The 13,776-nt window shown below is 40.1% G+C and overlaps 1 protein-coding gene across 2 annotated transcripts in view; it reads right to left on the reverse strand.

Moving 5' to 3' along the window:
* Window positions 1-13,776, reverse strand: part of LOC124165324 (WD repeat-containing protein 6) — a 63,341-nt gene that overhangs the window by 45,944 nt on the left and 3,621 nt on the right. For both annotated transcript variants that reach the window (XM_046542683.1, XM_046542682.1), the window contains exon 4: window positions 11,002-11,244. In XM_046542683.1, coding sequence (XP_046398639.1) covers window positions 11,002-11,244 — 243 coding nt within the window. The remainder of the gene's footprint in view (window positions 1-11,001; window positions 11,245-13,776) is intronic.

Here is a 13,776-nt window from a genome sequence, read left to right on the forward strand (position 1 = left end):
TCCCCCCTTTTTTCCAAAAATGCCTGCGATAAAAGTTAAGGGGGGGACTATTTTCGGAGGAATACGGTACGGCTTTTCCTGGATGTACACAATTACTTATACCACTTATTTTTTATCAGAGCACGACACAGGTTTCAATGAATTATCATCATCTTAAGGCGCAAATTATGATTTGTTTATCTAAATAAACAAATAAATAATTAATAATAAATAAATAATTGAATAATTATGATTTGTTTATCTAGATAATATATGTTTATCTAGATATCTTATATTTGTTGATCTAGATATCTGATATCTAGATAAACAAATCATAATTAGCACCTGAAGATGATGATAATTCATTGAAAACCGGGTCGCTCTCTGATAAAAAATAAGTGGTATAAGTAATAGTGTGAAATCCAGGAAAAACTTATAATGGAAAACCACAAAGTAAACCATGAGTTAGTGAATTTAGGAATAATTAATTTGGAAAGTGAACCGGAAATCAGAATCCAGACAAAGTCTGAGTCACCTCTAGAGGTCAGCGAGAAAATATGATTTGTCTGTGACGGCATGCTACTCTCAGGCCAAGTTCCATTCCGGAAAATGCAAACAACGTCACACTGTCTTCCTCTGTTAAACGATACGAGTTAAACGATTGAGTACACACAGTTTGGCTGCCCTGAGTGAGTTATGCAATGCTCAAAAGAAAGCGAAAAGTAAGACCTCACCTCAGCGCAAGATAAGGCGGTTGGTATCAAGAACAAAGAAAGGTAAGACGAAAAATGAAGAGAATTTTTGGCACAAGAGTTAAATACAACATTTAAAAGTCATTACATACGGATAATCCAAAGCACCACCGTTCAGGTGAGCTGGATGCGTCACACAAGATGCAGATGCCAGAAGAGGGTTCTTTAATTTGCACAAGATAAAGGAAGTAAGGTTTGGACACCTTTGAATTTCTCCCATTGTGAATTTAGCCTTAGCTAAATACATTATGCAGCATGACAGATAACATGCGAGCATACAGCAAAAAGAATTTCTTGCCGAGTGTAGAGGCACAAATTTTGTCCGGTACTTTTTTCCTCATACATAGTACATTATTCCTAAATTATTCAGCTATCAAAATTCAAGTTATTCATTTAAAGGATTACATTTTCATAGCCCTAACAGCAACTTCAATTACTTCAAAAAAACGCTTCCTCAAAAATAACCTCCATAGGCTTTCCAGCAGCACCTCAATGAGCATTGCAAAAATAATCCAAGAAAATACAGATAGAATTGGAATGCAATGCAATTTGTGAAAATGGAAGCTAACAACATGTACTGTAATTGATAATTCTGAATTAAAGTCAACAAGGCAAGAGTTACATTATTTATAACAAGTATTTTAACATTAGTCAGAAGTCAACTTTTATAGCAAGATTTCAGCACCATAAACATGATCAATCTATCATAAAATGATTCAACATATATCACAAAATTTAAATACAAATTAATTAAAAACTGAAACAAATTTGTATTTATGTATAGCAATTGTTTTATTTATTTTATTCCCAAACCACAGAATACAGCTCATATTGGCCATTTTACATCGGCATTTTCAACATGTAAACAATTTTAAGGTACACGAACATCATTGCCCTGGATAGGGGAAATCTAACCAGGCTGGACTCACGACCTCTTGCTTGGCAGGAAATGACTTTACCCCACCACCAAAAAATTCAAATAAATACAAGCATAACAATGTTAAGTCATAATGACCGGCCATGGAGTGACTTCCATTCCCAGTGGATTTCTGACGCTTAGGGAGATTTGGAGCCATAGTTTAGACATGGATCGACCACGGTGGTCATTTGGACTGCACTACTTCAAAACAGAGTATAATTCGTTTTAGATTCATTAAAAATGATATTTCACATGCTATGAACCTTTCACACAAAACAATTGAAAAACACTGACGGCATCAAAGGGAGAATTAAGTAATAAAGCATCTTCACGGTCTCCTATGAACTATAGTACATCATCATTATAACTGACAACCAACATTAACATTTGATCCATATTTCCACTATTTTTTCACAAAATATACTGCACTGACTCACCGACACTGATGCCACATTTTCATTAGCAAAATAACGCTATCCTACGGACTTTCCTTCCATTCCCTGCATATATTTATTCCAACTCATTTTATATAAGAAAACAACTTCATTCAGTTCTCCACTACAGTCCGGCCGCCGAGAGTTGTCCGTTGACAGCTAGAAGGGGTAGGGGGCAATGTAGCCAGGTCAGAAAGGGAAACACCCACCTCACATGTAAACAAAAGGGTTCCGTGAAGAAAGGAGCCGTAAGGGACGACGGGCGTGAAGGGCCAACGGAAGAGTCGCGGTCAGCATTACCTTTTTATCCTTTTCTATCCTACTACTCTGCCCTCACTGAGAAAAATAGCGATCGCGCAAATATCACGAATTGCCCTCCAACGAACTGGTAATTGAAGTAATTATAGAAAAATGCTGCTAATTTAAATGCCGGAGTGTAGATGATAACTCTAGGAAAAAAGAATCATAGAAAGGACTCCAGTGAACCAAATGCAGTTTCTGATTTGACATTAAATAAAGCAAGTAATTTTCCTTCTATTCGTTTGATCCTATGATTTTAAAACGCAACATAATTGAGAGTAGTCCCTTCCTTCGAGAAACAAAAACTTCAAATAGATCTGCTTCTTTCAAGGATATCAGCAGTTTCTGAACAGTTGGATATTCCCTTCTCTCGTAGTAACCGTGGATATGCCTACGGACTGCTTCCTTGTTGAAATTGTCAATGCTTGTTTTCTGACTTCGCCTGCACCTTTTCTTTCCGGGTGTTCTTAAAACAGAAGGTTCTATGTTTTCACTATTACGGTCACCATGTTTTTCTTTCAGGATCCTCGAAACTGATTTGGAACTGACTCCACATGCTTCAGCTGTTCTATCTATCACTCTTGCTAATGGAATTAGGGGACTGCCATGGAATTTTTCCTTTTCAAAGTATTCATAAATACTCGAGATTGATTCCCGTTTTTGGGAATTCAGTGTCACACCATGACCACGTTTCTTCCCGCTCATGATGACAGAAGATGAAATCAATCAGAAATACTATGTTAAACAAAGAAACTCAAAGCCTCCCTTAACCACTTTAATGAAATACTTGTGTCGAAAGCGCTGAGAAGTTTTCGTGAAAAGCACAAGTAACTATCCAGAACACCACCACACACAGCAACACCTACAGTACAGTGAACTAAGAACAAAGAGCAAAGAGACAATCTATGGAAAGTTTTGCTTCGGTGATTCATTTGCATGTGACAACGTTGCATGACTAGGCGAGGGTGTGAGGTGCGTTTGGGGGACAACGATTGGCTGCAAACCGTTTTGGCAAAGGGTTCCCCACCCCTTCTTCTGAGCTGTCAACGGACAACTCTTAGCGGCCGGGCTGTAATTATGATCTTCACGACTATCACACGAGAAGAAAAAAACGACTTTCATTGTTTCTCTGTTAGGAGAGAATGGTTGAATTGGTTGGACGACATGAAATGGGAATTAGAGTGCAGGTGTCCTCGACTTTCGCACAGTTCACACTTTTGTAAATATGTAGCAAAATGAATCTTTTCCTTGACTTTCACATGCTTAACTCGGACTTTCGAATGTTTGTCTGTTAAGTACTTTTTAGTAATTTCCGCATTGTTCACTGCACATCAAAACATTCAACTGTTTCATTTGGCAGTATATGCAGACGATACAAATGCACACGGCTGAGGGCAGTGTTTATTTTAATCAAGGTGATTTACTTGAGAGAGAGACTGCTTAGCACAGGCTTCTTTATCAAGAGAAGAAGAAAGCTGTAGTCCAGCCTTTCATTGGAGAGATTCTTCAAAAAAAGTTGACTAGACACCATCAAACAGCTGTGAGTAAAATTAATAACTAAAAGTTCTTCTTCCTAATTGTGTTTTTACACGCTTTTATTTAACTCACTCTGTCTGTTTTTATGTTTAGTTCAAATCTTGCAATCGAAAATTCGACCACTTTCCGACTTCCAATCGATCTGAAACTTTACAGGAAGTCGTATTCCCGGTGACAATACAATATTTTACTACTTTCGAACATCTAAAGTGTGTACTTTGATCATTATAAACATATTAATTTTAAATATGGAATTTTCAACATGGCGGATTTAAAAAAAAAAAAAAGTCTAAAAGGTCTGCGTCATATAAGCAGCATTGCTGCTAAAAGCCTTTCACATCACGTGCCAAACCTCACCTTCTCGCTGGTGGACCTGTTAACTGATAAATCAGTAACTAACGAGGTGGGCTTTTAAAGTTATACAAAACTTATGAAAGTGGTCAAGTATACGATTGAAAGATGTGAAGACTAAAAAGTAGAAAATAAATACATACTTCTTTAAAAAAAACTTTTTAAAAAACACGCTTTTATTTCGCTTGGAACAAGTAATAAAAAAATATTTCAAAAAATGGACTAAAAAGTAAAAAATAAATTTTTATATGAATAGTTCAAAGAACCTGGGTAATCCATAATATTTTCACTAATAAATTTTTGAAATGATAATTCAAAGAACCTTGGTAATCTATAATGCTTTCACTAAAAATAAAAGCGTGGGGGTGGAGTAATATGTTATGGTGAGGCCCCCACGCTTTTTTTTCAGTTTGAGTGCTATTTAACCATTTTGCACCGGATGTCGGGTGGAGCCGACAGGCATTTTCATACGCAGAAGACCTAACGTCGGGTATAGCTGTCACGAATTTTTCAATGCAAATGACCGGACATCGGCTCCAGCCTATGCAAGGGAAGGGAAGTTACCGCTGAGGTTTGGATTGGACTGCAATTGTTGGATGCATTCAGGCCCAGCCTGAGACCCAACTTGGCGAGTCCTTAGGGCCACTCCTCAGCAATTATAAGCCGGACCCTCCCACTCATTTATGATCATCCTAACCGCTGGAATCCGTTGTGAAGTGATTATATTGTCAATAGTTTTTTCAATGATATATTTTGCTGCATGCTACAATTATTTTATGCTTAGAAATGAATTCATCAATTTGCCCTGTGCATAAGCAATTTTTAACGAAATTTTAGTGTTGAAAATAACGAACTTCTGGACTTATAGCCTTACTACCGTACATTCATTATGGGCATTCATTCATTCAATGTACGTGCACAGCAATTCCAGTGATTTTGCGTACGATTTTATTTTCTATAAAGATCGTGGAAAATATTGAGTGAGAGTGAAAATGATGCATGGATAATCCGCAACATGGATATATCGCAGCCGGATAATCGGGAGTCTGCCGTATTTGAAAAGAGGTGAAAAAATGTACAAGCAAATCTCGTAGATATACACTTCGGCTTTTATTTTGAATCCAGTTATCCCAACAGTTAATTTTAAAATTAATTTCTAAAATTTATTCCACCTTAGCAGTGGGGTCATCGCCATTTCTCTGCCATCAGTTGGCACAGGCTGCCCGCGTTTACGGGCCTAACATGCCCCCTTAAGAAATACACCCATGCCTTGCTTAGCACAATTTCGATAGAGGGCAACATCGTTCCTTGGGGAAACATCCCAACGCTGCTTTTTCCCATCAAATAACTTAAAACTCTCTCTTGAATTAACATGAACTTGCACTATGTACACACGAAATTGCTCTCATTTTACGCACATAAATAGTATTGCTTGCCTTTAATCTTCTTCTTTGTTTATATATATATTTGTCAAAATCCATTGCTGTGCAATGACCAAGAGCATTACTTGTCATGCGTCCGGACAGCCGACCTACCAAAGTAATTTATCCTGTCTCTTTAACTGAATAATATCAGTAAATTTAGATCATTAATTAAGTTTGAAGCTAGCGGAGTTTTTTGAGAGCAATACCGTTTGTGACGTCACTTTTGCCATCATAGGTTATCAGACGAATTGACAACTACGTAAAGGGTCCACTCGTCCAACCTTCTAGGCCATCTGGTAGCGGAGGCCCAGTCACGTATGAATACATAGCATCAAAGGGTTCAAGAGAGAGTCTCAAACACATTGGCTTCTTTCTTTCCCAGCAGCCGTAGGCCCTCTGCATCCCAGGAATACAATGTGGCAGTTGTTCAGCAGTAGAAGATGATTTTGATAGAGGCATACAGAGTAAAAATCAAGTGAACAATGGCAAAAATGGGAATGCGGACAGAAAAGTAAAGGAGTTATCAAGGAAAAGCATACACCAAGAAGAGAAATTGAAAGAGATCACTTGCTTTGAAAATAGAGAGTGTCAAAGCGATATTGCCCGTAAGCTCGTAGACAGTCCGCACTATTATTCTGAATAAAGACGAGGTTAGAACGTCGGTGACAGCAGCTGCACCAACTTCAGCCAAGTGGTCAACACGTAGTCATCTCCAGGGATAGTTGAGCAGACATTACACGGAGAATGCCTGAAAGGGATATCAATGGGGTCACGGATTTTTCACTACAGGTGTCACTATAATCGAAAGTTCAACTTGATTATTATAGCAAACAGGCATATCTTGATAAATATACCCGTGAGACCAATTGGTGAATGGGTACATAACATCATTCATCATATGGAAATGGAAATAAGTTTGGCGTGTCAGCTCCCTTTCGATACATGTACATCAAATCTTTGATTTCTTAAAATATATAAAATAGCTACATATAACTTATAGGATTTCACATGCACGGGGATAGTTAAGCAGGCATTATGTGAGGGATGACCAGGGAATGGAAGGGATGGATGAGGGGGATGAAAGGGAAATTAATGATTTCACAGATTTTTTAGAACAGGAATAAGATTATTCAAAAGTTCTATTTGATTGTTATAGCAAATCAAACTTTTAATCATAAATCGCAGCTGAGCTTAAAGCCACCGAGTGCATCCACCGGGTTGCGGATGGTGGGTCGACCTTTAGCTATAGAGGTTAGCTGCAAGATAAGCGAGTTCTCTCGTCGAATAAGCAGTCGTGGACAAAAAGGGGTGGTGTTCTGAGGGGGTATTGGGCTACCCTTGGGTAAGGTAGACCATTTAAGGGATACTGAAACCTGTACAGATACAGTGACTTGGCGTCTGGGGGCCGCCAACAATTATGCCTCTCATCACACGGGGGAGAGGGCAGCAGCTCTTATTCACATATGCGAAGGTGGAGACCATACTGGATGGTACAGCGACACACATTTCACTACAGGCATGGTAACATTTACTTTAACAGCTGTAGTACTGCGATGTGGAAGGCAAGGGGAAACCACCATATTATCATCCCGAGGAGTCGCAGCTACTCCACTAAATTTAAATAATGACATGATGGAATTCTCTCGGGTAAAATATTCCAGCGGTAAACTGGTCCCCCATTCGGATCTCTGGGCGGGGACTACTCAAGAGGGTACATCGGTCAAAGGTGATAGAATGTTAAGGATAGGAACATGGAACATTAGATCACTTCGTACCTGCGGTAGGCTAGAGATCTTGAAGGTGGAGATGCGAAGAATGAACCTCGATGTATAAGGCATCAGCGAAATGAAGTGGCCCCAAGAAGGCGACTTCTGGAGTGGAAGCTACAGAATGTTACACACAGGAGCGCTAAATGGTAATGCTGGAGTAGGTGAGCTTAAAGCCACCGAGTGCATCCACCGGATTGCGGATGGTGGGTCGACCTTTAGATATAGAGGTTAGCTGCAAGATAAGCGAGTTCTCTCGTCGAATAAGCAGTCGTGGACAAAAAGCGGCGGTATTCTGAGGGGGTATTGGGCTAGCCCTTGGGTAAGGTAGACCATTTAAAAGATACCAAAACCTGTGAAGATACCTGGACTTGGCGACTGGGGGCATCAGCGAAATGAAGTGGCCCCAGGAAGGAGACTTTTGGAGTGGAAGCTACAGAATGATACACACGGGATCGCTAAATGGTAATGCTGGAGTAGGCATAATGCTTAGAAAGAGCGCTGGGATGCGAGTTAAAAGCTACCTGCAGTTTAATGAAAGGATAGTAATGGTAAAGATAGATACTAAACCCGTAGCTACTGTAGTGGTACAGGTTTACATGCTTACGTCAGATTATGAAGACGAAGAAGTAGAAGATGTCTACCAAGATATAGCGGAAGTTATCAAGCAGGTAAGAGGGGAAGGAAATCTTATTATTTTAGGTGACTGGAACGCCGTCGTCGGCGAAGGTCAAGAGGGAATAATAACTGGGAAATATGGGTTGGGTAACCGAAATGAAAGAGGAGAAAGGCTACTTGAATTCTGCACGGAGCACAGGCTAGTGGTTGCCAACACTTTATTCAAAAATCCCCGGCGAAGAAGATACACGTGGAAGATGCCAGGAGACCGTAGAAGATTCCAAATCGACTACATTCTAGTGAAAAAAAAGATTCAGGAACCAGGTGAAGGACTGCAAAAGTTATCCAGGGGCAGATATCGATAGTGACCATAACTTAGTTATGATGAAATGCCACCTTAAATTTAAAAAGTTGAAGAAAGCCGTGAAAAACATATGGCAGGTTGAAAAATTGAAGGAGGTTCAACAGCAACTGGCTTTTAAAGAGGCTGTAGAAAATAAAATAGGGGAGGATACGACCAACAAACCAATGGAAGAGAGTTGGAAAACCATTAGAAGTGGTCTGCAGGCGGCAGCTGAGGAAGTTCATGGTAAAAGAAGAGTCGTTATGAAAAAACCATGGATCACACAGGAAGTATCAGATCTCATTGAAGAAAGAAGAAAATACAAGGCTGCGAAAACAGAGGAGGGACAGAATCCTTACAAGAGAATAAGGAACGAAATATGTCGTAAAGTGCGGAAGGCTAGAGAAACGTGGATGAAAAGCATTTGCGAAGACGTGCAAAACAATCTTAAACATGGAAAAGTAGAGGCCGCTTATAGGATAGTGAGGAACCACTTTAAGGAAACAAGGGGCGTAAGATGTAATACCCTTAGGGACAAAAACGGAGAACTATTGATTGAAAACGAAGGAAAAGGGAAGAGATGGAAGGAATATCTGGAAGATTTGCACAAAGGAAGTCGCCTCAGAACGAATGCTATCGAAAACGAAAGGGAAGTGGATACCGATGACATGGGAGCCCCAATTTTAAGATCGGAATTTGATGCGGCTGTAAGAGACCTCAGGATAAATAAAGCGTCTGGCATTGATGACATTCCTGCAGAGCTAATTAAAAATGCAGGAGAGAAGACGTTGAACCAGGTATATAAAATCATTAGTGAAATGTATTCCACAGGTGAGATACCAAAGGACTTCGAGAGGAACATTATAATCCATATTCCTAAGAAGAAAAGAGCGGAGAAGTGTGAAGATTTTGGGACCACAAGCCTTACTTCACATGCGTCGAAGATACTGACAAGGATCATCTATAGAAGAATAGAACGAAAAGCAGAAGAGTACTTGGATTAGGACCAATTTAGATTCAGAAAAAACACAGGCACAAGGGAAGCAATATTGGCCCTATGACTGCTCATAGAGAAGAGAATGGAAAAGAACAAGCCAACATTCGTTGCGTTTGTGGACTTAGAGAAAGCATTTGACAACGTGGATTGGAGCACAATGCTTGGAATTCTAAAGGAAATTGGGGTTCTTTATAATGACAGAAGAATTAAACAGTTAATACAAAAACCAAGTAGCGGTGATGAAATCAGGGCCCAGCTGTGAAGAAGCAAGAATTTGGAAAGGAGTGCGACAAGGCTGTACATTGTCACCCGTAATTTTCAACGTTTACATTGAGAAAGCTATTTATGAAATAAAAAAAAGGCATTGGGAGTGAATATCCATGGAGAAATTATTAGCATGCTAAGCTTTGCCGATGACATAGCCGTTGTAGCAAAAACAGAGAGGGATTTGAAAAATATTCTGATTGAAATGGGTAGGGTACTGGGTAGATATCAACTGAAAATAAGCACGAAGAAAACCAAGATCTTAGTATGCAGCAGAAGAGAAGAAGTCAAGACCAACGTTAAAATAGGGAGGCAACAACTGATAGAGGTTGATGAATTCGGTTATTTGGGAAGCAAGATAACTAGTGACGGGAGAAGTAAGAAAGAAATTATCAGCAGAATAGCCCAGGTGAAGAGAGCATTCCACCAAAAGAGAGACCTGCTTACAGCGGGAAACTTAAATATGGAAGTAAAGAAACAATTTATAGGAACCTACATCTGGAGTATGCTCCTATACGGAAGTGAGGCATGGACAATGACCGCAGCGGAGAAAGCAAGGATAGAGGCCTTTGAAATGTGGTGCTACAGAAGAATGATGAAGATCAAATGGATCGACCGAGTTAGTAACGCGGAAGTCCTAAGAAGAGTAGGAGAGAAGAGAAGCCTCATGAAAACCTTAACAAGAAGACAGACCAACCTTATAGGCCACATCTTGAGACATGATGGTCTGATGAAGACAGTCGTCGAGGGACAAGTGGAAGGCAAGAACGGAAAAGGAAGACCTCGGACAAAATATACGGAACAAGTACAGAAGGATGTGAAAGAGAAGAAATACGTAGGTGTGAAAAGATTAGCTGAGAGGAGAACTGAGTGGAGAGCTGCATCAAACCAATCCTAGGATTGTTGACTAGTGATGATGAATCATAAATTCTATGAATTTGAATGGGTTTTTCACATCATTTGACCCTTTACTCATCAATGCATCATATCCACGGATGCCTAAGCACATTCCGGAAAAAAACGTACTACGGTGTTGCCTACATCCAGGTAACTGATCTATTCACCAGAAATCTGGAATGCGTCTAGTCCCAAGGATTTTGGATTGATTGCCTAAATCCAGGTAACTAAGAGGCCTTTTCACTGGAAATATTGTTCATTCAGAATGCATTTGGTTCCACGCATTCTGGATTATCAATCTTCCACTGTACTATGATTGTCTACAAATATGCAGTCATTGAAAACCATAACTAACTGCACAGGAAGTATATAATTATAGTAATAAATTAATACAAAAAGGATTTCTTTGTGAAGAACTTACCTCTCCAACAGTAAAAGTGAGAGATGGCCCGATAAAACATCTCCACACTCGAGATAAGTGTCCATAGGCGACAGAAACTTGACGAACATGTCCAACACTCCAGGATTCACAGAGACTCTTCTGGACGACATCAGTTTCCTCAAAAGTAGGAGCTGACTTGTGCCACCACCTCACACTGCGGTCATCAGATGTTGAACAGATCAGGCTGGAGATTGGATCATACCTGATGGAAAATACAGCCCCCTAATAGACATTAATCACAATGCAATGACCATGGAGAAGAGTTAATGACCCCATTCTTTAAAAACATGATATGACAGGGCAGAGACTCCAATATTTCCATTACACATACAGTAGACTCTCGTTAATACGAACAACGTTGTTACGAAGTTCTCGTTATTACGAAGCAAACCGTTGGTCCCGTCGAAAAGGCCTATCCAAGCTATAGTAAAAGAAACGTTATTACGAAATTTTCGTTTTTACGAAATTACGAACCTATGTCCCGGTCCCGGCAGTTACAATATGAACTTTATTACGAAGTTGCACGCACAAGCCACGGTATTTAGGTGGATATTCACTACACTTAAGTTTCAATAATTGCGCCACGTTTAAGTTATTCTCGTTTACTGTGCCTAAGAGCGTCAATTATGGTTCTTTATTCAGTTTACACGCAACATCATATAACTAGCTTCATTCCTGTGTAGTCAGGGTGCCCTACTCATAACCGTTCGTAAATAGGATGTACATTCAGACCTCTTCCTATGCACATTCGATTTACGAATTTTCAGAGAAACGAGCATTCAAAATTTTCAAATTTCAAATTTGGCGCCTTTCGATTTGGCCGATACTACGCGGTGTGGCGCTGGGAAACTCTCACTGTGATCATGATCTGAATAAGGTATCAATGAAAATGGTGTGAATTTAGGAACTGTTCAAAGTTTCGCCCGTTCTTCGTCACCGCGGGGAGCTATTTTTTCGGCTCCGAATGCATCGCAGGCCCCGCTAGATCAGTTCGCCACAAGCGTGAGTAAGCGCATACGTGTGATGCAGTGTTGCATCCCGCAGGATAACCTTACTCTGCGATAAATTACATACAGTCCGGCTGGCGAGGGTTGTCCGATTACGGCACAATAGGATGGGCGGATAATCCTGCGCCAGCACGGTTTAAAGCCAACCGCTGTCCCCCAAACGCACCTCACACCCTCGCCTAGTCATACAACGTTGTCAAATGCATAAACGAACACCGAAATAAGCCTGATCCACCAAAATAAGCCCATTCTTCGAATCACAGAACAAGTGATTATTCCTCTAGGTCCTTGACGCTCGTCGTCCCTTCCGGATCTTTTCTTCACGGAACACTTTGTAAGCGTTTCCCTTTCTTACCTGGCAGCCTTGCCCCCTCCCCGGACCTAGACCATTTGGTCTGTAATTGGACAACTCTCGGTGGCCGGACTGTAATTTTATCAACCTAGGAACAAGGTCTTGGGACGCATCGAGTTTGAATATCGGAGTTCATGTATTCGGGAAGATATCAACCCTCGATTGCGTCATGGCGCAGTCTTCTGTTGAAAAACTGAAACGCATTTTCCTGTTTATATTTATTTCCGCGTAATTTAATCGCGTTTATAATACACTATTCCTTTCGACGATTCCTAAAAGAAACGTTCTTACGAACTTCGTTATTACGAACCTCCGATTTTTCGGTCCCGTGAACTTCGTAATAACGAGAGTCTACTGTACTTAACACATTCGCTGACGTGTGGCCCACTGGTGGGTTGCACAAGGCTTTTGGCCAGAGCAATGGCAAATCAACCATTATGCAAAATGAGAAGTTAGAGAACTTGGCATGCTTATACTTTGGGTGGTTACCAATGTGCTGTGAATGGAAGTTTAGTGTGACCAACCAGCCACTTGCCAGGGTGACAGGTGTCAACAAAATATCCAACTATCTGTACGTCAGCTCATTATGATTGGAGGACACCTGTGAGTGAGCTATATTGTATCCGATGCATGCATTCCGTACGTTACTACAGTGGCATCGTTCTTTTTTTAAATTTAAATTCAAGGTTTATTTCCATTTAAATGAGGTCTGAGTTTCCTCTCCCGTTTTCACTTCCACTTCTTTATTATTTTTTATTTATAGTTTATTATTACTTTTTTTAGAGGTCTGAGTTTCCTCTCCGGTTTTTGTTTGTTTATTATTACTTTTTTTAGATATATGTATCAAAGTATGCTAATTTTTTAAAGTTCTGTGTTATTCAAAAGTGTATGCTAATTGCCGAAGAAGTACAATTGAGATAGGTGGCACTGTGAGGCAATCACATGTTTTTGCCCCCCCTCCCACGGCTGGAGAGAAGCAGGCAGAAGCAGACAGGATTTTGGTGCAGCAGAAGCCGTTGACTTCAGGAGGCGTCAAGTTGAATCCCGAGCCAGCACGAAAGACTGGTCAGACCATACAGTCACCCTGCAGATGGGAGATAAGCGGCCAGGTCTTTCGTTATCACACGAGCCTCAAACTTGGGCTTCCATCAAGGATCGCCAAAGGAGACAGGCCAAGTTATCCGCGTAGCTATATTTTATGGAAGTCTTGTATAAAAGTCTTTCTACTGCAATAGTGTATCAGCAACAAGAATTACAATCAACAGCACGAATCGTCTTTCAAAAGTGGCATTATGTGCACTTAACTATGAAATTAATAACAACCACACTTTCAATGTAATTTACCAAAAACATCAAGTAATTTTGTACCTTATATTTTTCCACTTTTCCTTTAAA

This window comes from Ischnura elegans, chromosome 9, assembly GCF_921293095.1.
Source record: "Ischnura elegans chromosome 9, ioIscEleg1.1, whole genome shotgun sequence".
In the NCBI taxonomy this organism is placed as follows: Eukaryota; Metazoa; Arthropoda; class Insecta; order Odonata; family Coenagrionidae; genus Ischnura; species Ischnura elegans.